Source organism: Pogoniulus pusillus, chromosome 16, assembly GCF_015220805.1.
Source record: "Pogoniulus pusillus isolate bPogPus1 chromosome 16, bPogPus1.pri, whole genome shotgun sequence".
Taxonomy (NCBI): Eukaryota; Metazoa; Chordata; class Aves; order Piciformes; family Lybiidae; genus Pogoniulus; species Pogoniulus pusillus.
This window is the reverse complement of record NC_087279.1, coordinates 12,138,058-12,160,461: the sequence shown is the minus strand read 5'-3', so window position 1 is coordinate 12,160,461 and position 22,404 is coordinate 12,138,058. Positions and strand designations below refer to the sequence as shown.

The following is a 22,404-nucleotide window of genomic DNA, read 5'->3' as shown; positions in this document are numbered from 1 at the left end:
AGTTTGCCACAACATGCCACTCTTGCTTACTTTCAAGACTAAAACACATCACCCTCAGAAGACAGTTCTAGGATGTGGTGATTTTCTGCCTTTCCCAGGCTCAGTGTTACATAAACAAAGCTGCTCCAACAGCACAGATGCTTACCACCTCCACATTCTGTACACCCTAACAGTGCAGAGGCAGGAGCCCAGGCATGGTACCACTTCTCAAACCAGCTGCAGCCTTCTGACCCTGCAACACATTCTGAGTAATTCAGTTCAGGGTGCAGATCCTGCTGGTTTGAGATTGCACACCTACTGGAGTCACAACCTAGCTACAAAATGATCAGGCTAACTCTGCTTCCACGTTCTGAAGCAGTCAGCACTGCTCACTGCAGCCTACAGAAAACCTGTGTACAAAACACACGAAGCAGAGTGCTAAAGGCTCACTGATCAGCCATGTCTGCGCAAGAAACGGGAGAAGAGGAAATTCAAACTCCTCTGCCAGCAGCCAAAGTCCAAAGCCTAGTTAATGCACAACAGCTGTTAAAAAAGCCATATACTGAAAACAGTATTTATACACATTCCTGTACCGTGAATAATTGTTCTGGAACTACATGAACACTTGCTACCCTCTCCAGAGAGCACATCATTAATCGGCACATCTTAGAGCACTAGTGCTAGGGAGCAGCAGGATGAAGGTCTTACAGTAACTATGGATGGTTATTTCATGCTACAAAGCAGTCCAATCACCCCCGAGGGCATTGAAATAGATAAATCTAGCGCCTAGAAAACACTCTTCAGCTTCTTCTTATCTCACACAGGACATTATGTTTTGTGGCTTTCATAAACACACTGCAACTAACATTAAATGATTGCTGGCTGCTACAATGGAACTTAATGCTGCAGGCTCTTTAAATTACAGCACTCTACAAAACCAGCATTCCAGTGACAGCTGATCAATGCTCCATCACCCATCCACAATAAGTTATCAAGTGCAATCATTTTTATTGTGATTTGATCTCCTTTTTTTTTTTCTCATGTCATGTACTGTTACAAACATTTGATTTGGGTTTTGAGCTGTTTGATTTGGGGCTTTTTTTTATTTCAAAGTGACTGATAAGATTAGTTTTGCAGTTTATTTTGAAGTAGTAGGATGAAAGCAGCACCCCAAGTTCGATAGTTGTTCGGCACACAGGATTCACTGATGAGCAGGGACTGTTACAAGAGCGTCCTCAGAAGGTCTGGTAATGTCTACATTCTGTGTGATAATAAAAATACAGAGAATATTTATCATGCAACAGTAAGAGCAACAAAAAACCCAACCAGATTTTTTCACAACTACACAGCTGCATTTCTTTAAAAGCCGAGATTGACTTAACCCTCCACACCCCAAGAATGCAGCAGACAGCTGAGTGGTGTCCCTGAACCAGACAGAAGGAAGACTTATTTACAGTAATGGCTGATCCCATGCTGATAGTGTTACCAAAAGCTCAGGCCATTCAAGTTCAGAACTCTTTCACAAGCCCAGGCAGGAATGCACTCAAACATATGCTTCGGGCACACGTATACCACAGACACAGGTATGCACCTGCCCATTCCTTAAGCAGTGTTCAGTGACTTGCTGAACTCTGCCACGTACCTCTTTGCCAAGGCAAGACTTTGTTGTTTGTGTTACAGGCAATGTATTGACCCTGGCAAAACAGGAAAATACCTTCCCAGACAGCTTAACCATTTGAGACTGATCGCACCAACTACATCTCACCTCATGCAGCACAGAATCATAGAATCAACCAGGTTGGAAGAGACCTCCAAGATCATCCAGTCCAACCTATCCCCTAGTCCTATCCAGTCAACTAGACCATGGCACTAAGTGCCTCATCCAGGCTTTGCTTCAACACCTCCAAGGATGGCGACTCCACCACCTCCCTGGGCAGCCCATTCCAAGGGCAAATCACTCTCTCTGTGAAGAACTTCTTCCTAATATCCAGCAGAGGATGTAGGAAGAAATGCCATTCAAGGCAGCAAACTCTTCAAAACCAAACACCAGCACCACGAACACTCACAGCTAGGAGCGCAGCTCTGAGCATAGCCATGTGGAACCAGGCTCAAGAACTCCACCTAACATGGTTCCATCACATCCAAGCACCAAAGACTATGCAATCAGTATTCTCTCTTCCATCAAGAAAGCAGCCCATGGTAAACTATACTGAAGCTTCATACATGTTCTAAGGTTTGGCCAATTTTAGGCCAAATCATCGCCAATTCTTCAAACTTTGTGCTGATGGGCTTCAGGAGTCTCACTTGTTTGACACTGTGGGAAGCAAGCTCACCTTTCACTGCTATCTGCCCCTCCCCTTTCCTCCACAAAAATAAAAAAGGAGATTAGGGTTTCCTGCCACAAGCACCTCCCTGTCTAACTTGCACTAAGACAGAGGTGCAAAGCAGATGTTTTACCTCCATGCTTGTTTTCTGGTCCAAAGAGGGACCCAAGCAACAGCTGAAGTACTTCCCCTGAAGTATTTTCAGTAAAAAGACTCTAGACTCCTTCATTTGAAAAGGTCAGGAACTTCAGGCACTACAATGCTGACAAACATATGGCTTCAATCCACTTCAGACAAACCATCATCAAACAATGAACTTCACACATAGGATAAAACAAATGCTCCAGTGCTTTGCCTGCATTTCTGCAATGTACAAAGAGATGCCTTCAGCTGAAACCAAAAAGGAGAGCACTGTTCTGAAACACTGCAAATTACTTGTGGGGGCACAGAACAGCACACTGGGCAATCCTTCAACAAACAGTCTCATTGTTAAACAACGTTGTTTTCTCTGGTGCTGCATTTAATTAAACACTTGGACTTCAATAGGCTATTTGAAAACTTAATTTTACAGAAGTAATTAACATTTTTGTAGGTGATGTGAATGAAAGCTTTTGAAATGTTCATAGCAGCATTTAAAAGCAGACACAATCAACTTAGTTCTTCGTTCAGCCCTATTAAATGTACAGTGTATCACCACCCATACTTCACTGGTCCGAGTTTCTAGGGGAGCAGAGAGGGAAGAGTGTTAGAGGTTTTTTTAATCAAAATGCCTCTGCTCTCTTTTTTCTTTCTCTCTCTCTTTTTCTTTTAATTCATTAACTCTTTTTCTGTTCAAATTGAACAGTTTTGTACCCTTGTGCCCATTGCAATACAATTATCTGCATGATCCTCTGCAGCTGAAATACAGCCACACCAACATGAATAAGGCCACAATGGTAGCAAGACACATCAAGAGTCACTTGGTGATTCAGGCAGATCTTTCCCCTCAAACACTTTCAGCTAGAGAAGAGGTGCTTCCAACCACAATTCCCCAAACCCTTCAAGCTGTAAGTTCAACACCAGCATTTCATCACCTGAACTAAACTTGTTCAGCTAGGTACATGATTTTACCATGGATAACATAACACTTGCCCTAAGACATCTTCCTTTATTTTTCACCAACACCTTTCAGGCACTGTGAAGTCAAAATGGATTTCCTAAACTTCAACCAAACTCAGGTGCAAAAGCAGCAAAGCAGAATGAGAAAGCAGAAAGGGGAAGCGGGAGGAAATCTCCAATGGAGCTATGTGTTAGAAAACGGCCTGCCTACAAAGGACCAAGTGTCAGTATTTTCAGAATGCCCAGCTCCTTTGCAGATACCATCACATGAGTTCTGCTCAACTGCCACAAATGTGAGCCCTCACATGACTCAGGCATCGTGTGTCACATGCGGTACTGAATGCGGACACAAACCCATGTGTATCGCTGTAGTCCTTTTTGCCATAAACCATGGTTCTGAGAAACACCACAAGCAGCTCTTATTTCTCACATTACCAAACTGACTTTGAATTCACAATAGGCACAGCTCATAACCCCAGCGAGGAACGAGTGGCACGCCTAGTATCATGAGGACCTGCACAGGAACCAGAACTTTTTACATCATGACATGTTTTCTGTCATTTCCATAAAGCAGCAACAGGAGAACTTTGTGTGAGCAGCAGAATCAACCTCAGCTCACGTCAACACTTTGGAGCACATAGAACAGTGTGCCTGGCACAGGGAGAGTACAGAGCTGCGATGATCTGACATCTCCACTCACATTTTACAGACTGCACTTCCTTTCCCCAGTTGTTCTGCTGTTTCCCAAGATCTTCTTTTCCAGTTTTGCCTTAAACCATAGGTGTCATCATCAATTCTTCTTTTTCATACAGCAACCACCAGAGTGATGAAAAAGCTGATGATTTAATGACTTATTCTCTCCAAATAAGAGTGGCATTTGAAACAACATCCTTTTTTAACTACACCCTGCTTCTGATGAATGCCAAGGCCTGGCAGAACTTTATACAGATTTTACCTTGACACAATGTGTTAAGCAACTCTAGCTAGAGCTCATATGTCAGGTAAATTTGCTCAATAAAAAGTATTTCCACCCCCCACAGAAAAGCTTGATATGTAAAACTAAATAGACTCAGCCAAGTTATCAAAATGATTTCCAACCACAAGGACAGAGGAAACCAGCTCAGATAATCCGTTACATCAACTTCTCTGATTTGAAATATGTTCTTACCTCAGGTTTATCTCTGTGTGTGTTTACAGCTTCAACATTCAGAAATATAGATTCTACTTTACATCCTGTTGATAGAAAACACATTGTTAGAACTGGTCTGCTTTTAAAATGAAGTTATGGCAAAGGTGCAGTGTAATTTTGAGTGGGTGAAGGTTAATTACTTTGCCCTTCTGATCTAGACTAGAATTTCCCAAATTCTGAAGAGCTAAAGCTATTGAAACGGATCTCTCCCACCAGCATGAACATTATTTTCAGTCTGACAATCTATCTCCTATTCTCACCTTACCTTCAATGTCTTCAAAGCAAATTATTAATTTTTCAGACATGAACCACAACATTCAGTCAGAAATCTCTTCCTTTTTGTAAGTTTATTTTTGTTTTGAAATGTCTTAGATTTACTAGAATTCCACTGTACCACAGAAGGTAAATGCTCCTCCTTTACAGAGACATGAAAATGATTACACGAAAGTGCACTGTGTGTTGGTAGCAGCTCCCATTCCTCTGTGTGTGCAAAACAGTTTTAACCCCCAGATAAATGGGACTTTAAAACTGACTTCTGAAAATTAACTTCTCCTTTTCCCCCTAAACCAGAAATCTCCAGAGAAGCAAGAAAAACTAAACAGAGTAACTATTTTCTATTAATGCTATTGCTAATTGCTATTAATCAAACGGCATAAACTGACTCACCTATACAACTGTAACTACTCAGTACACTGTGGCCACATAATTTTCAGCAATATCTGACTGCCAAGCACTGTCTTATCTCACAGGAACATGGTTTTCATAAGCTACCACTATCCTAAACACATTCATTAATAGTCAAGTTCCCCTGACATACCAAAGAGTTTATCTTCCATCACTACAAGGGTTTTGTATTTTTCTGCTCACCTATTTCCTAGCTGTAACACACTCCACAGAATTATTACACGACAGAAAAAGGCAATTTCAATATTTTCTTAGGAAGCCACTGCACTTCAAAACAACCCAAAACAATCAAAACAATCAAACCCAAAACACAAAGGAAAAAAAACCTCACCACCAAACCCACCATGCAAATTAGTATGGCAAACATTTGCCTTCCCTGAGAAACCCCCATTTGTTGTGAGCCCTGTGAGCAAACACTGCCTGAGAGCCAGCACAGAATCATAGAATCAACCAGGCTGGAAGAGACCTCCAAGATCATCCAGTCCAACCTGGCACCCAGCCCTATCCAGTCAACTAGACCATGGCATTAAGTGCCTCATCCAGGCTTTTCTTGAACACTTCCAAGGACAGTGACTCCACCACCTCCCTGGGCAGCCCATTCCAATGCCAATCACTCTCTGGCAACAACTTCCTAACAACATCCAGCTTATACCTCCCCTGGCACAACTTGAGACTGTGTCCCCTTGTTCTGTTGCTGGTTGTCTGGCAGAAGAGACCAAACCTCACCTGGCTACAGCCTCCCTTCAGGTAGTTGAAGGCAGCAATGAGGTCAACCCTGAGCCTCCTCTTCTCCAGGTTAAACAACCCCAGCTCCCTCAGCCTCTCCTCATAGGCCTTGTGTTCCAGGCCCTTGACCAGCTTTGTCACCCTTCTCTGGACACCTTCCAGTATTTCAACATCTCTCTTGAACTGAGGAGCCCAGAACCGGACACAGTACTCAAGCATCCAGGAGAAACAGTCAGAAAGCAGAAGCAGATTTTTAAGGGCACAAAAGGTACATCTCCCACTGGAAGACTATGCTGGTCACTATCCTGTTCACAGATCAATTGCAATTCCTAAGACCAAGCAAAACCAAGCTCTGATTCCTGATGCCAGACATTGCTAAATACCAGTTTACAGAGCAGATACTTCCACTGGGACCTATCAGTCCTTACTGACAGCTGAGTTTAAGCTCTGGAGAAGTTATTGTATGGAAAGCTCTAAATATAAACTCAAGGGACATGAGTTACTCCACAGTAATTACAGTCTGCATATCCCCAGCTCATTTTTAACTGCCAACGTGCAAGCTCATACCTACAGCACGAAGCAGCTTCTCTTTCCTGTGTGCTCCCACACAGACCACCACTACGCCAATTATTGGCTAGGAGGCTAATTTATCCTGTTCCAGCTGTCAGGCTGTTACAGATGTTCCCCTGCTAAAGATCAGACATATAGGGTGGGAATGAGCCAAGCTTCAAACAACCAGGAAGATCAAATCCCTATGGAAGACATTCTCCTAGAACAGGAATGGCTGGAAGATATTAAACACACTCTGATTCTGCATCCTGTCTCACTGCAGCCAACTGACAAATCAGCTTGAAATTATGCCATAGATTGTTACTGTACAAAAAGCTTACATAGTCTGTGTGCCTTGTATCAAACTCCAAAAAGCAGACTTGACTGTAATGTGCAAATCAGACATACCTATAAAACACTTAAAAAACCATCTCTTTCACCAAAGAAAGCTGACAAGGACAGGATTTTATACTACTTCTTTTCCTTCCTCATTTTCTGCAAGTAACCACTGCAAACATCCAGGCCTCCTTAAAATTTATGAACAGTTACCCAACTTCCTACTAAAAAAAACAACCCCAAACCACCAATAAACAAAACCAGCCCCCTCCAATACATCCCAAAACAACCAACAAAGCCAACTCCAAAACAAAAATCTGTGGGAACAGCCTGAGAGTAGGGATTCAAAAGTATCCACTTTCAAAAAAACAACCAAAAAAACCCAAACCCCAAATCCCCACCATGAACAACAACAGAAAAAAAACAAACCAAGCAACCAGCCCACAAACAAGCAGAACAGGCTGAGAGTAGGGATTCAAAAGTATCCACTTTCAAAAAAAAACAACCAAAAGAACCCTCAAAACCCCACCACAAACAACAAAAAACATCCCAGCCCAACCAACCCACAAACAAAACCAAAACAGCAAACAACCGAAAAAGAAGCAAACCCAACCAAACAAAAACACCCGACCAAGAAAGTTTTAACGGTTCCAAGTCTCCACTTCCAAGCCTCCAGCCTGCCATGAAAGGCTAGGAACAGCAGATGTCACCAAAGCACAGACAGTTAACGCTTGCTCTAACGCAATTAGGTGCCAAAAACTACTCCAGACAATCCCAGCGCAAGTTAGCTACTTGGTCTCCAGGTTATTTGAAACGGAACAAAAAATACAGTACAAGCCTAGACTGCTATTCTCCGAAGCTGCTAACCAAAAGTCGCTTCATATTTCCAATTAACTCGACTAGCACTTTTTATCAATCCATTTCCCGGTAAGATGTGCAGGTAGTTCTTCTCTTTGCCCAGAAATGACCTTCTGAAGGGTGATGAGCTAACACTTGAGATAATTAAGCCATCACTTAAAGAAAATTAACAACGAGCATGTGTTAAGCTGGGGTTGAAACACATAAAACTCAGCTAACATTCAGCCTCAAACCCAAGTACCTCCCAAGTTGCAAGCCACAGCCCACACTCCAGAAGTCAGCAGGGAATCTCCATCCCCAGGCTGAGCATTGCCGATAGCGGCTGACAAACGAATGCCAACAACAAACAAACTCAATTAACATGGCAGAGTAAAGGTTCAGGAAAAAAGAAAAACACTCAGAAGAAGAAAGTTATTTAAGGGTAAGGGAAATACCCTATTTAATAGATGATAAACCTACCTTAAGTGTAAACCTACATTAAGTGTGGGTTTGCCTGTCTTCTAAAAAGCAATACACTCAAATACAACAACAAAAATTGAGACCTCACCAGACCTGTGTAAATGGGTTTGCCTGAAGAATTGGTTTAATAGTATATGAAGTGAGTAGAAAAGAAAACCATCCACTAGCAGTTCCAGCCACAGGTAGGTTCAGGGCTTTGCTAAAACAGATGTAATTTCTGGCATAATGCAAAGCAATTGTAAACCACTGGATTCAGGGATCCTGCCAAAATTGTACTGGCATACATGCAACATCAAACCTAACTATTCCATTCCATTTTAAAACAAAGCAAATTAAAACTGTGTTTTAACTTAAATGCTTCACAAGCTGTACTGATGACACAGGCAGTATAGTTAGACACATAATATAGATACTCAGTACAACCTACCATAAGCCACCGGGGTTAGCTTTAAGACAGTGTGCAGCGGGCACTTCAGGTAAGGCAGTTGTTCTGGGAAGTTAAAACAACAAATTTTATATGAATAAAAGATTACAAGAACATTAACTTTTCTACTATGTTACAGGCCAATCACCTAAATGTCTTTTTATCTGACAGCTTATCTGCTTTCTTCCCTAGGATGCAACAGAAATGCTATTCAATCAGAGCAAATCCCAAACGTTGCAGTATTTCAGGTGTGAAGCAGAACAATAAACGACCAAGTTTCATGTGTGGGTCACATACAAAATCTGATACTTGTGTCCTTGCCTAGCATAACCACCCTCTGATAATGAAGGGAACTTACAATTTACTATTTGGAACCTTAATCGGTGAACCTTCAAGAACCAGGCCACTTGTGAAGTATCAAGGATGACTTACCTGCAGGCTTGTCAAGAAAATATGCAAGCAAACATCGCATGACAGCTTGGTGACATATGACAAGCACATTTTCCTGCCTTTCAAGTTCCATAATTACTGGCTCCAGTCTCTGAACAAGATCTTCGTAGGACTGGGTGGGGAGGAGAAATACACAGCACATTAGAAAGGGAAAGCTGTTGAACAGCAGTATGTGTACACAGTGGATCTTACTTCTGTATTAGTCATTTTCTAAATGTTCTAGCAGTACACAGAGAAATATTGTAGTAACAGGTTTGCTTAAATTAAGAACACAGTTCAGGTCTTCCAGACTATCAACGAGCATTCATATAACAAAATACATCTCCTTCATAGGAAAGCTTTACTAAATTAGTCACTATGATCAAGGAGTTCCACAAAATCTCTAGAAATTCATTTACAGCATCTGCAAAGTGTACAGATTAAGTCTTGCACATTATTTTCTATACCTCATCTTCAAACATATCTCTGTTCTAAGCAAGAACTTAGGAAGCCCAGACTACAGTCAAGCGTACAGAGTTCACAAAGCCTGACTTGTTCAGGATGCTCTTTGAAAACAAACTATGGCCTGGTGATGGCGGCCACTACACCACCCAGAGTCACAAAGCAAGGAGGCTGGGTTTCTCCTGCGATCTGTTCTGCACCACCCCCACGGCAATACTGCTGCCGAGGTCAAGAGCAGGGCTATCACACATACCTGCTGAAGTGAATTTCCACGTGTACAGTGAGGACAGTACTTACAGAATGTGCCACACACTGCACACACAGAGAACACAGCACATCACCTAGCAAGGCACGGAACGACCCAGTCCTGAGGTAGGCATGGGGGCTGCCCCATTGGGAAGCAGCATGACTGGTTCAGACCTTGGCAAGAGAGCTTGGCCTCCAGCAAGGCTGAGCAAGCCCTGTTAGAGAAACTGTCTCTTACAAAAGACTAAGCTAAACTAACCGCCCCAAGGCAATGAAGGAGTTTGAAATGTTTGTCACCATCTTAGAGGATGGCATCAGTCTGAAAAACAACCACTCCTTGTCCAAAAGGAATTAAGATAACTTAGCAGTTTGGCGACTGCCTCATTAGCAGGACAGGGCATACATCCACAAGAACAGTGCTCTTATTACAAGTTGCTCTCCCCGCAGTGATTACTCTTGACTGCTGAGGAAAGAGGACTTCAAGAGCTTCGCCTCCTCCTGACACAAACAGCAGAGAGCAGATGGCCCAATTACTCCTCCACCCTGCTGCCCTCAATCCTCAGCCTTCAGCACCCACAGCCAGGCCCTGTGACCATCTGGTAATTGCTGTGCTGTAATGGGTTTGCTTTGGAAAAGCTGTCAGCAAGTTGTTTTCCCAGAGGCAAGGAGTTTATTCAAGTGAAAGACCAATGTGGTTGCAGAGTTTGCTAACGCTTCAGCCAGAACTGCATAAAAACAGTCATCATCTACAGCATGAAAAACAGAGTGAAACAGATCCAAACTACAGAAAAAGGCAGTCCTGGCAGCATGCTTCTGTATGCAACGGCTCAGAGCCTTACAATCATCCTTCCTGCTTTATAACTGCAAGACCAGCATGGAAAGGCTGCCCAGGAGATCAAAGCTTTTCCAAATCTACTGTTTATTTTTCAAGCCCTGATTCAAGCTAAATGGTCTGGGATCAATCCTTGCCGATACTCTATGTGCTTTCCCTTGGAGAAAGGAACAACTTTTTAAATGCAATTTTAAGTTAATATTTTCTTTCTCAAAGCCAGCATATGTCTGTAGTCAGGAAGACAAGGAAGCCCTTCATCTTGAGGCAGAAAAACCAGCATACCTCCCCTTTCGGGTATCTGTATCTGTATTTGTCCTGGTCTCTTAGTGCAAACTCAAGTGGATAGTTTTCCTGTATTTCTTCATATGTCATTTCTTCACACACTCCCTAGAAGTGAAAAAAACAATCAAAAAACATGCATTTCCAATAGTACCAAAAGCAGCTATCACTGTTATATAAAACCACATGCAACCTTTAACAGTTGTATTTTGTTACTGTGACACTGAAAGAGAGAATTGTCATGTGGGATGGAACGGGAAACTCAGCTGGATTTGGCTGTGGTTAGGAGGCATTAAATTCCTAGGTAAGTGAAGTCACATATACAGCCCAGCAAAGTCACTAAGTAAGATGACATTTTACCTACTGCACTTATATCTTACCAATCACAATACCTACCACCTACCAAAAAATTCCTTTCCAATCACCACCAACTAAGAATGCCATAGCACGACGACTTCTACAGGGGAATGTTTTACTGGCAAAGACAAACTGAGATTAAATCAACTATGGGAAAACATTTGGCCTTGTTAACAGGAATTCAAGACAATTTTTCCAGCCTCATTTGTTATTCCAGAAAAGTTGTATCATTACAAAATTAAACACTTCCTTCATCCCTAGCAAACAAAGCAACTTATTAGACATTTGAAAAGGAAGAACTTACTGCATCTATCTCGTTCAAAACCTTCCACTGCTCATAAGGCACTCCCAAGGCTTCTGCAGTCTGAATTGTCCTTTTCATCTGGCTGGTCCAAACTTTCAGATCTTTGATATTTTGCTCGTTAATAAATTGTGCCAAGCATTTGGCAAACTGAAAAAAAAGCAAACAGGAGACACTGGGTGAGGGCTTAGAGATAACACACACTGTTCAGTTGGGAACACACAGGCTCTAGCTTCCATAAATCCATTATAACTTTTCCAAAAGGCTCTGACAAAGATTCTTCCAAGAAGTATAACATATTCCATTATGTCAAGAGAGACAGGAGAAAGAAGGAAAAGAGTACAAGGAATGTAAGAGTTCTCTACAGTTCCTATCTTTGCCTCCAGGAATCTTCCTTCCAGCTTTAACTTATGAACCTCCTCAATTATTCCAACATGTCAAGATTTTGCAAAAATACAGTTAAAAAAAGAACACCCTCTTGACAACTGCTTTGTGCTGTAGGATAAAAAAGGATTTGAATCACCAACACACTGACAGACAGACAAAAGAGCATGTACCAAATCAGCACACAGTGTGTGCATCCAGTTTCCACTACTCGTATATGCAAGCAAAAGAATCCTTCTTCAACACACTAAGAAAAAAAGGCTGCAGAGGGAGCAAGCTGTAATTACAAACTGCACACATGCAGACACACACAGATCCCAGCCACGCTCCTTCAGGCGGTACGTACTTCCTTTCCCCTGACAGACAGGCCAGGGTCTCCTCCTATTCTCCCTTTCAGATTGAGTTCACTTTCTCCATGTCGGCAGAGGTAGATTGACCGAGGAGTCACATGGATATTCATGAGGTAGTAGACAATCCGGCTCTGAATGTGATCCATGACTCTGTTCACAAGGTAACTTCTTCCAACATCCATGATTTTAATATACGAAAGATCCCTTTCACGAACAAACAAACAAACAAAGTAATACTCCACTTAGTTTCTACAAGCATGTCCCACAGTCTTCACACCTTCTCTCTCAGGTCAAAAGAAAGGGGCAACAAGCCAAGGTGGTAAACAAACACTCAATTACCCATGAAATATGCATGAGTCCCAAGAAACAAAGCAACTCTCCCAAAAGTACATCTAATCTGTTCACATCACTTTTTCTGTTTCCTTTAGGAGCACTTTGTTTCTCAAATCCAAATCCTATACTTGGAAAAATACAGCCCTCCCACTCAAAGGAGGATTCAGGGGAGTCATTCAGTTGTGGCAGCTTCAAGAAGATATCCAGGTATTTCACGATACCCCCTATTTTTCTGCAGGTTACAAACACCTCCCCCACAGCAAATATCTCTCTGATTACACCCTGAGGCCAAAAGGTCACTTTTCATCTTGGTCTGTTAACCCTTCCAGAGAAACCACAGCATCAGAAGGACCAGGGACTAACCTGAAGCAAGACTTTTTCTTCAATCACCCTCATCTCTTTAGTAACAGAACTGTAATTTGCTCCACCACTACCTTCCCCCAGCATCAGAGAGGTTATAATTTCAAATTTTTCTGCTTATTCTTTCTCATCTGAGCACTCATTTCAGAGTAGCATCGAGTTTTAAAGGAGAAAAAAAAGTCTAATAAGCTGAAAATAACCACTCCTGTTTTCTAGCACTTGAGACATAATACCACAATAAAATAAGAGAAGTTATAACATCACCAAATGGAGATATGAGAAGTGGGCATCATCACCTCATCTCTGATAGTAATGATTAACTCCAAAGAACACTGTTTCACCCAGCATAACCATTAGGACCATCACAGTAATTACATGCATGAACTGATCTGACTGAATCAGTCCCAGACTGCTGACACTCAATTACATTAAAAACCCTTCTCTGTAGCACTGGTCCTGAGACAAATTAGGAGCACCTGGAACGAGTGCAGCTCAAACCCCCACACTGAAACCCTGGCAGGTAGCAACAGAAACAGGGCTCCTTCTCACATGGTTCACCATGCTGAAAGTGAACACAAGAGATGAATGCTTTAGCACAAGGGCAAGTTGTCTAGCTGGGAAAGTTTCTCCCAGCCCCACACCTGCAGGATGATCTGCCAGCATACACAAATAAATTTAGAAGTCACATTTTTAAGACTGGTGCATTCAAAATGAATCTTATTCACATCAACAGGTGAAGTTATGCTTACAGATCATAAAGGATGTCTTAACATACTCAAAAACCAAGTAACAAACAACCACTACAGTAAGTCTGGAATAATTTCTAAATACTGGTTCTAACCCAGAAGAATTACACCACTCTCCAAGTGGGAAAATACAAAATAACATTGTCCCAGAGTAAATCTTCAGACAATTTCCCTCAAGCAAGCAAGATTTCAGGCTACACTCCAGAATCACTCTGATTTGCCAAAGGAAAGAGAGCCCAAGCCATCAAAAAAACATGACTAGGAAACACTAACCCCCAGTGAGGACATTCTGGCCCCTAGGGATATGTTTTAAAATAACCCTGCTGAGATCACAGCATTAGTTCTTCACTTACTTGTCAAGATTTTCATCCAATGTCTCGTAGGTGTTCTTGTAGCACTCTATTCTTTTCATGAAGTCTTCTGTTGCTTCCTCATTACTACAATCAACATAGTCAGGACTACCCAGCTTCACTTGCTGTTTAAATAAAACCAGAAGAGTAGTACCTAAGTTTCTTTCCTTTTCTAATGGAAGTTTAAAGAAATAAGGAGGGGGAGAACACAACATGAAAACTTATTTTCTGGAAGTTAATTAAAATAAATGCAAGTCAAAAAGAGCTATTCTCCATCAAAAGGGAGCTAGTGTTTTCTTGCTGTTGGAAGCTCTTACAATAGACTTCTAAAAATAATGAGCTGCTTTAAACCTCTTGACTTTAAGCAGGTAAAGCAAACTTGACTGTACTCACCACAATATTTGCAGCGATGACCTCTGGATCCACACACACTGATTCAACAAAAAAGGTCTTCAGTCCAAGTGGGAAGTTACATATACAGAAGGAAGGAAGAAGGAAGACACATTAAAACATCTCTGAAGACTAACAACCCTGAGCAGAATGTTGTCTACTTCCCCTTTTTAAATGGAGCCACAACATCATTCCACTTATGTTTTTCCAGACCCTCTCATCAGGAATTGTTGGCATCATGCTCTACATTCTTTCCCCCAAAAATGCTTGCAAGTGGAAAACTATAGGATGGAAGAAATAAATGTAGAGGATGCCAGTTCAGGCACATAAATAATAACTAATGCTTCTGAAAGAATGATTTAGAAGTCTTTCAACTAATGAAGCAGTCTCGCTTCAAAAGAGGTTTGTGTTTTCCTGCCTCACAGGTTTACAAAGACACAAGTTTAGAGCTAAGTAAATATTACTGGGAACAGCTAAATGCAAACCAAACCTAAACAGAAGGCAGAAAGGCACAGAAAGTTTTTTGTTTGTACAGAACTAAGACAGAATTCCCTATGTGCTCCTGCAGCACAAATCCAAACTGCACTGAAATCCATATTTTAAATAGTTCTCACTGATAGCACTTCAGGACTTCAGGTCCAGGATGACAGACCTCATGCCAGAGAATAAAATGAGATTGGCTCCAAACAATACAAACATTAAAGACGAGGAAAATAAGGACTGGGTGACTTTTAATCACAAACAGTGCTTGAGAACACAAAATGCACTACTACCAACTAAACATCCAGGCAGGATGTCGCACAAGCAAGTGTGTTGGTGCACTTCACTCAAACGATGAATGAGGGCAAAACTAACACTGTTAGCTCAGAACTCCTTTGCTTTTGACTCACCTTATATCCATTTTCTTCACTAAATTTGTAAATAGTTTCTCTGCGTTCTCGAGTTGTGTTTGTAGCATCAAAGACCTATGAATAATAACAGAGGGGGGGGAGATAGAGGAATTAAACAAGCACAGCAGCCTGTACAAAGTGCTGTTAGCAACAACAAAAAAAAGGGGTCAAAGTTCTTCACACTGAGAGAAGCAATGAAAACACTTCCTCTTCCACCTACCCTGCTATCTCAATACACCTAACAGACATTCCTACTTTACACATATGATTTTCTAAATAATAAGAAGTACTTTTAAAGCACTACTTACAGAACATTAGTTGAGATAAATAATTAGAATTTCAGCTTAACACATAATACAGGACAGAATCTTGTCCACATCAGCATTAAATTCTAAGATGTAGTACTTTAGTGGAGTTACTCTACACACAAAACATGCTGCAATTAATAGGATGTTCAAAATGCAACTCTAAAGCTTTTAAAGGGCAGAAGACCTGAAGATCTGAAAATCCAAGATACATACAGTTGTTTTTCTAAGAGCTTACATTTATCCCTGAACACAAAGGAATTTTACTGAAGTATGAAGTTTGCTGAAGTGTAAAGTTTACTTCATGTCCCCAGCAGAGCTTACAGTTAATGCTTTTCACTGGTTAGCTAATGAAATCACCAGAGTTTTGTCAGCAGTCTTAAGGAAAACAATGTTAATGCAAGTTACTGTGAATACACAACATCAATAGTTGAAGAGCCGATGTGCTGCAGCCCAGAACTAAATACTCAGTTATGCAACAATTTGCTTGAGTTTTTCCTGCTTTCTTCAGAGATTTCTCATGCCAGTAGCACAACTGCCAAGCAACACTCAGTAATGTACAGTAAGTTTGTAGCCTTCACTTGAAACACAAGACTATCCAACAGAAACACAAATGCAAACAAAACAGATGTGTTTAACAGTGCATTCTACAAGGCGGAGAGAAGAGAGACATTTTCCTTAGCATTACCTATTGCTCAGTTAACACCTCAAATTACAAAAGTGGTCCCTCAATAAAGCATCACCACCCTGAACATAAGTGCTCCTTTCACTGCAGCATCAAGGCAGATCTAACTTGCAGCTCTCAAAGATAAAAAATGCAATAGTGACAGGCACTGGACCTACTCAGGCTGCCCCATGGCCAGTAGAGACAGGCAGGTGATTGTCCCCTTGTACTCAGCTCTGGTGAGGCTACACCTTGAATACTGAGTTCAGTTTTGGGCACCTCATTACAAGAGAGATGCTGAGGTACTGGAGTAAGTGCAGAGAAGGGCAACAAAGCTGGTGAAGGGCCTGGTGAATAGATTTTATGAAGAGTGACTGAAGCAGCTGGGGCTGCTTAGTTTCAAAGAGACGAGGCTGAGGGGAGCCCTCATTGCTCTCTGCAGCTTCCTGAAAAAACCTTGTGGAGAGCTGCTGCTGACCTCTTCTCAGAGGTAATTAGTGAGAGATCAAGAGGAAATGTCCTCAAGTTGCAATTGGGCAGGTTTAGACCGGATATTAGGGAAAAAAATTCAGAGAAAGAGTGGTCAGGCATTGGAATGGGCTGCCCAGGGAGGTGGGGGAGTCATCAACTCTGGATGCGTTAAAAGGTCGTTCAGATGCGGTGTTTAGGGATATGGGGAATAGGAATATTGGTTGGACATGGTGATGCTGAGGGTCTTTTCCAACACTCATGTTTCTGTGATTATCCAGCAGACACACACTGTTTTGCAGGGAAGTATCTCAAGAATATGTATCCAACAAGAAACTTACAGCTACGTGCCCGTTTTCTTCACTGAGGTACTGTCGGACATCATTCAGCGCTGCTAAGGCACACTGTCTTAAAAATGAAAGAGAGTGAAACTCAACAGCTAGTTCAAGTCACTTTATTAATGCACTTGCACACTAATCATAGCACCCTGCAACTGTTGGATAATCTCTCTCAAAATGCCTGTTTTTAAACTAGCTGCTCAGGAAAACATGGGGAAAACTAACAGAGGTCAACCAAGGAAACATGATCATGGCCATCTGCCTAAAAAAAAAGACCAGTCCAGTGCTTCTCTGTGCAACTGATACAGCTATACATCACCACAGAATACCTACCAACTGCTGACCAGGATAAACTTTCACTGATCTGAGGTAACATTGCTGAATCATCCCTGCAATTGCATTCTTTTCCTGATTACCTATTCATAGATATTTGCTGCTTAATCTGATTCTCAGAGGGGAAGGAAAAATAAATCATTCACTCCAGGCTTTTATTCTTAAAATGGTCAGACAACTATTTTTCACTAATCCAATGCTCTTTCAAAGTATTCTGCAAAAACTGCTTGTGAAAAAAAAAAGCTGTTTAAAGACAGTGCAAAAAAGACTTAGCACAAACATTAAGGAGAGACATGGAAATAACATCCCACTGTAGCCACCAGCTCAATGTAATTGGTACTGGAGACCCTCAAAGATACAAACACCAAAAAAAAACCCTGTCCCTGAACACTTCACAACTGTGCTAAAACTGGAAAGAATAAATTAATTTCCATCTTTTCTATTTCCCTAGCATTTAGTATCATCTTCAAAGTCTATTATGATTTCTAAGACCTAATACTGAAAGGGCAACATTACCATTGTATACGATTTACTCATCAGTAGAGCAAAGCCTCACTTAATTCCACTAAATGCAGTCTTTTTCTGCATAAAACCCTGTCCATTTCAACAGCTCTTCTATGCACTCTTTCTCTGTTTTGACTTCCAGACTGAAATGTGTTAACTCTTCTCTTACATTTACCATGTTCTGCATGCACAGCTTAAAAGAAAAATGAAGGCTTTTCAATCTTGACAGTATTTCCACATTAGCATGGCTAATAGGTGCCAGAAATTGAGAATCAACAGTCAAGTCTTCACTAAATAAATATAAACCCTCTTTACTCATTGTTAACGAGGCAGATTAGCTCCCTCAGCCCATTTCATGTTATATTACTCACCATTTAGTCTGATAGGTGACACAGAGGCACGTTAAAAGGTTTGGACTGACCTCTAAGCCAAAAGCAGAGACTTGCAAGAATAATGTACCTCATATCTACTCTTTAGTCCTAAATGATTAGGAGGCTCTTACATGGGTTTTCCTCCCTGGACATTAGCAACTGCTACTGAAGGGGATGGGGAAGAGAGGACAAGCAGAAGGACAGCTTCAAAGTGAAGCCCAGGCAGTAGGAAAGTTCAGACTTTTGTGATGATTGAGCTGATGAAATTAAGAACAAAATAGACCACATTTTAAACAGCCTAAACAATTTGCATTTCTGTTCCTCTAAATCTTCTGTCCTCATTTAATTCATACTGCACATTCTTAAACTTTCCCTAAATACAAACTTTGAAGGAAACCAAGATTCGTGGAACCTTCTTTGCAAGAGATCTTACAAGAGAGGCAGTTCCCTCTTGCCCTGACCTTCTCTTCATCTACCTTTTCTTCTCAAGGCCTTTCCTCTGCATTAAAACACAGCCTCTTTCCAGACAAGAAATGAGACTCATGTGCTTAATCTGGGCACAGATATTCACACATCTGTGTAAATGCAAAATGCTCACCTTGCTTTACATGACATTAGCAAAACATGGCCATTTTTGAGACAGTGTACTGAACCACTACGCAAAGCACTTGCATGGTGGCCAAAAAAAAACAAATTTCAGTGACAGAATAGTAGACTCCCATTTCTGCTCACTTGAATAGATGACAACAAAAAAATTCAAAGTGCTCCAGAACACAAACCAAAAAGGAAAGCAGTTAGTGGTTTTGTTTTGCTTTTTTATACCTTATGACCCCCACAAAAACTCTTTGGGAATTAGCTCTTCAGGAATGTCAGGAAATAGCAGAAAAAGTCACATCTATCAGCTGGTATCTTATCCAAAAAAGGCAAGCAAAAATAACAACCATTTGTAAAAAACTGCCTTGAATGACAATATCCTGGAATATCTGCAAGATAACAACAGTCACAGCCTGCTGAAAGGTGAAAAAGAATCAAATATTTACCTTCTCTGCATTATTGATACTTGAGATGAAGTAAATAGCTCAAACTTTAAGCAGCCTAAAGAAACCACTTTTCCACCTTCTCTAGAATTTCCTTTCCTTGTCCTCTCATGCTGCAGTCTCTTAAGGGTCACCATGAGCACACAAAAATACAACTTAAAACAGTCTTTCAGAGCCAAGTACACAGGGTACTGTTTTTACACAATTAACATTGTTTACCTAAACACATTCAAAACTTACTTTCTGATTTTCAATCCTTCTTCATTGTCAGGCAGGAAGAATTCGAAAGACTTATACTTTTTCACCAGATCTCGACGATACTGACCAACATTAAATTCTGCCAAGAAAACAGCAAGCATTACTGAGGATTGACAATATCCAGGTGAAAAGGGCAAACATTATGACAGCTCTGCAACCAAGCTACCTGCAAGGACAAAGTAATTTAGCAGATGCACAGTCAACATATCACACTTCTTATCAGACTTCTTGAGTTTTAGGAGGTTTGTTTGGTTTTAACTATAAAGACAACAAATTGTGGAAATTGCCCAAGTGCTTAGAGGCTGGAGATAGCTTCAGTGGCCGTAACACTGTACCTCTGTCTGCCAGTTTGCCTGAACAGCAGAAAAAACACGTTTTTTCCTCATTCACAGGGGTAGCTGGAAGCCCATTTCAGTAGTCTGCAAAAGATTACTAATAATCTAGGGTTTTTACTCTGTGTATGTGCAGTGAAACAGCATTCTGATAGCACCTCCCAAAACTTTCAGCTCTTAAATAAGAAAGGAAGAGCTCTAAATAAAACTAGCCCAGTCTTGATTTTGATAAACAGAACTTGGTCAAGTTGTGGAAATGCTTTTGTTTATTTCAGAAGTCTGCTCCAGTATTTCTATTCCCAAGGAGCAGTACATGCTATTTCACACCCCTGCTCCACTTAGTTAAAAAACACACTTCAGTTGTAAAACCAAAGCAAAATAAAATAAATAATCGGTGTACATAATCTTACTGTGATCTTTTAACAGTGGCCAAAGGAAAGTACTCCTTACCTGGGCAAAGGTCCCTACAATCGATAGCCATACACCTGTCACAACACTGGATATGGGATTAGGACAAGGCAGCTCTGTTTTGCTACACAGCAGACAATGACACTGTACCCTAGTTACCTTCGTTTGGCATCTCTGAAAGTGGCTCTTTGAAGTGCAACTAATGCTTAATTTGTTTCTAACCTATATGTTTTCCCTGTGAGCTGCAAAGCACTTCTTAAAACACGTTAAACCGAACTGAAATATTCTGTTTGAGAAGTTGCCAAAGGGTAACTATTTGCCAGACCTCATTTCTGGAAAGAAGAAAAAAGAACGGACAATTGCTGAACTGTAATTAAGTAAGAGTATAAAAGAGCTCAACCATCAGCTGCTGTCGGGCCTGGAGGCAGAGGGTAAAGAAACAAGTATCGTTTACCCTCCCCAAATATTAACTTTTGTTTGAATTCAATAATGTTAATGTAATATTTTTGTGTGTGTGTGGCTGACAGCAAAACTCAGATTGTAGTGCAATGGTTTGATGATCTGCATGAAAAGATGGCTCATTCTAAGAGAAACAGAAGGTGCAAGAAGTTCAGAATGCCAGTGTTGTCAGGTAATAGTTCTTTAAAAAACAAAATAAGAACTTTCATATGAAAGAATAGCTACTACAAGAGGGCACTACAGGGCAAAGGAGAAAGTGCTATCTAGTGGGAATATCTTCAGATCATATTAGCAGCATCCACCCTGTGGAAAAAGTTTCACAAAGATAACTGCTATCACAACCTCCATGCAGCCAGAACTATTCAAAAAGCTTCACCAAGTTTAGCATCTAAAAACTACATTGCAACACAATTCTATTCACGCATCCAACTGACCTCTTTTCCTTTAAAAAGCCCAGACAAAAGTCCTTTGTATTTTTCATCATTTCACATTCTAAACAGAGGATTTTGGAAGGAATAAAAACCAGAACCAATGGCTGCAAGGATTCAGCTAACATCAACCCTGGGCTATTTACCTCCACCTTCTATTCTTGAACTCTCCAGCTTGCCTAATATGTGTTACACGAAAAGATGGCATTTTCTCTGGTTTATGTAACCTCATAATTGCAACCACCTGTCTCAGAGAATAACACTTAGTAGATTAAGCACACACTAGTTTTAAGACATTAAGAGCAGAGGGGTAGCAGATGTTAGGGCTACTCAATACCCATGTATTGACTCAGCCCCAGTTAACTGGAAGCATTGAGCAAGGTATCACCTATTCCCTCCGCCTGTGAGTTATTTTAAATCAATTTCAGTAAAATTGCATCATTGATGACACAAGACAACAGAACGTTCTGTAATTTCCTAAGAAGATCCCAAGTGACCCTTTCCAACACAGACAAACCACAGCCAGCAAGCTAGGATGGAAGCTCACACAGTAGCTTTGTGTTCCATATTTTGGTAAAAGTTAGGCAGCAATGCTTTAACTCATTTTTACTCAACACAAGGGCATATATTTTCTGTTGTGCTGCTTTCCTCTAACTGAAGCAGACAACCTATACCTATTTTACTGTACTCAGGAATATATTCAACCAAGTCCAAGACAGACGTGCACAACATGTTATTTGTTGTCCAATACTGGATTTCTGCTCTTCAAGGTTCACATAGCAAAACACTCTACACACTGACATATATACATACCAGACATACCTAAATGTGGGTTAGATGTATATCTAACACACAAGCATATTTACATCACATGCCTTTTATCAGCTTGGATACAGACTAATCTAGATAGACTGGTATTCTGTTTCAGCCTAATGAATAAAACTAAGTCCCTAAATATGTGTTACTGCTCATCACAATTGTTATACAGTGTGAAAAGAGTCAAAACTCAAGTGATAATTTAAATCCCATAAACTCTCATAGTCAGACAATGTTACTTATCCTCCATAACATCTCATCTAAATAAAGTGTATTAGACAGGTTTCTAAGAGCTTCAGAAAACCCCAACTCAGAAAGCTATACCCTAGGAATTAAAGGCAGTTTAAA

The 22,404-nt window shown here is 40.9% G+C and overlaps 1 protein-coding gene across 7 annotated transcripts in view; it reads right to left on the bottom strand.

The window, feature by feature from the left end:
• LOC135182423 (6-phosphofructo-2-kinase/fructose-2,6-bisphosphatase 4) overlaps positions 1–22,404 on the bottom strand; it is a 57,904-nt gene that overhangs the window by 7,925 nt on the left and 27,575 nt on the right. For 6 of the 7 annotated variants that reach the window (XM_064156526.1, XM_064156523.1, XM_064156524.1 and 3 more), the window contains exons 3-13: positions 19,596–19,692; positions 17,114–17,180; positions 15,336–15,410; positions 14,449–14,505; positions 14,059–14,180; positions 12,263–12,470; positions 11,536–11,682; positions 10,878–10,982; positions 9,059–9,188; positions 8,630–8,692; positions 4,570–4,634 (exon numbers count right to left, since the gene is read on the bottom strand). In XM_064156526.1, the coding sequence (XP_064012596.1) occupies positions 4,570–4,634; positions 8,630–8,692; positions 9,059–9,188; positions 10,878–10,982; positions 11,536–11,682; positions 12,263–12,470; positions 14,059–14,180; positions 14,449–14,505; positions 15,336–15,410; positions 17,114–17,180; positions 19,596–19,692 (1,136 nt within the window). Of the gene's footprint in view, positions 1–816; positions 1,241–4,569; positions 4,635–8,629; positions 8,693–9,058; positions 9,189–10,877; positions 10,983–11,535; positions 11,683–12,262; positions 12,471–14,058; positions 14,181–14,448; positions 14,506–15,335; positions 15,411–17,113; positions 17,181–19,595; positions 19,693–22,404 lie in introns of those variants that run through there. The other variant, XM_064156522.1, reaches the window with a different exon arrangement.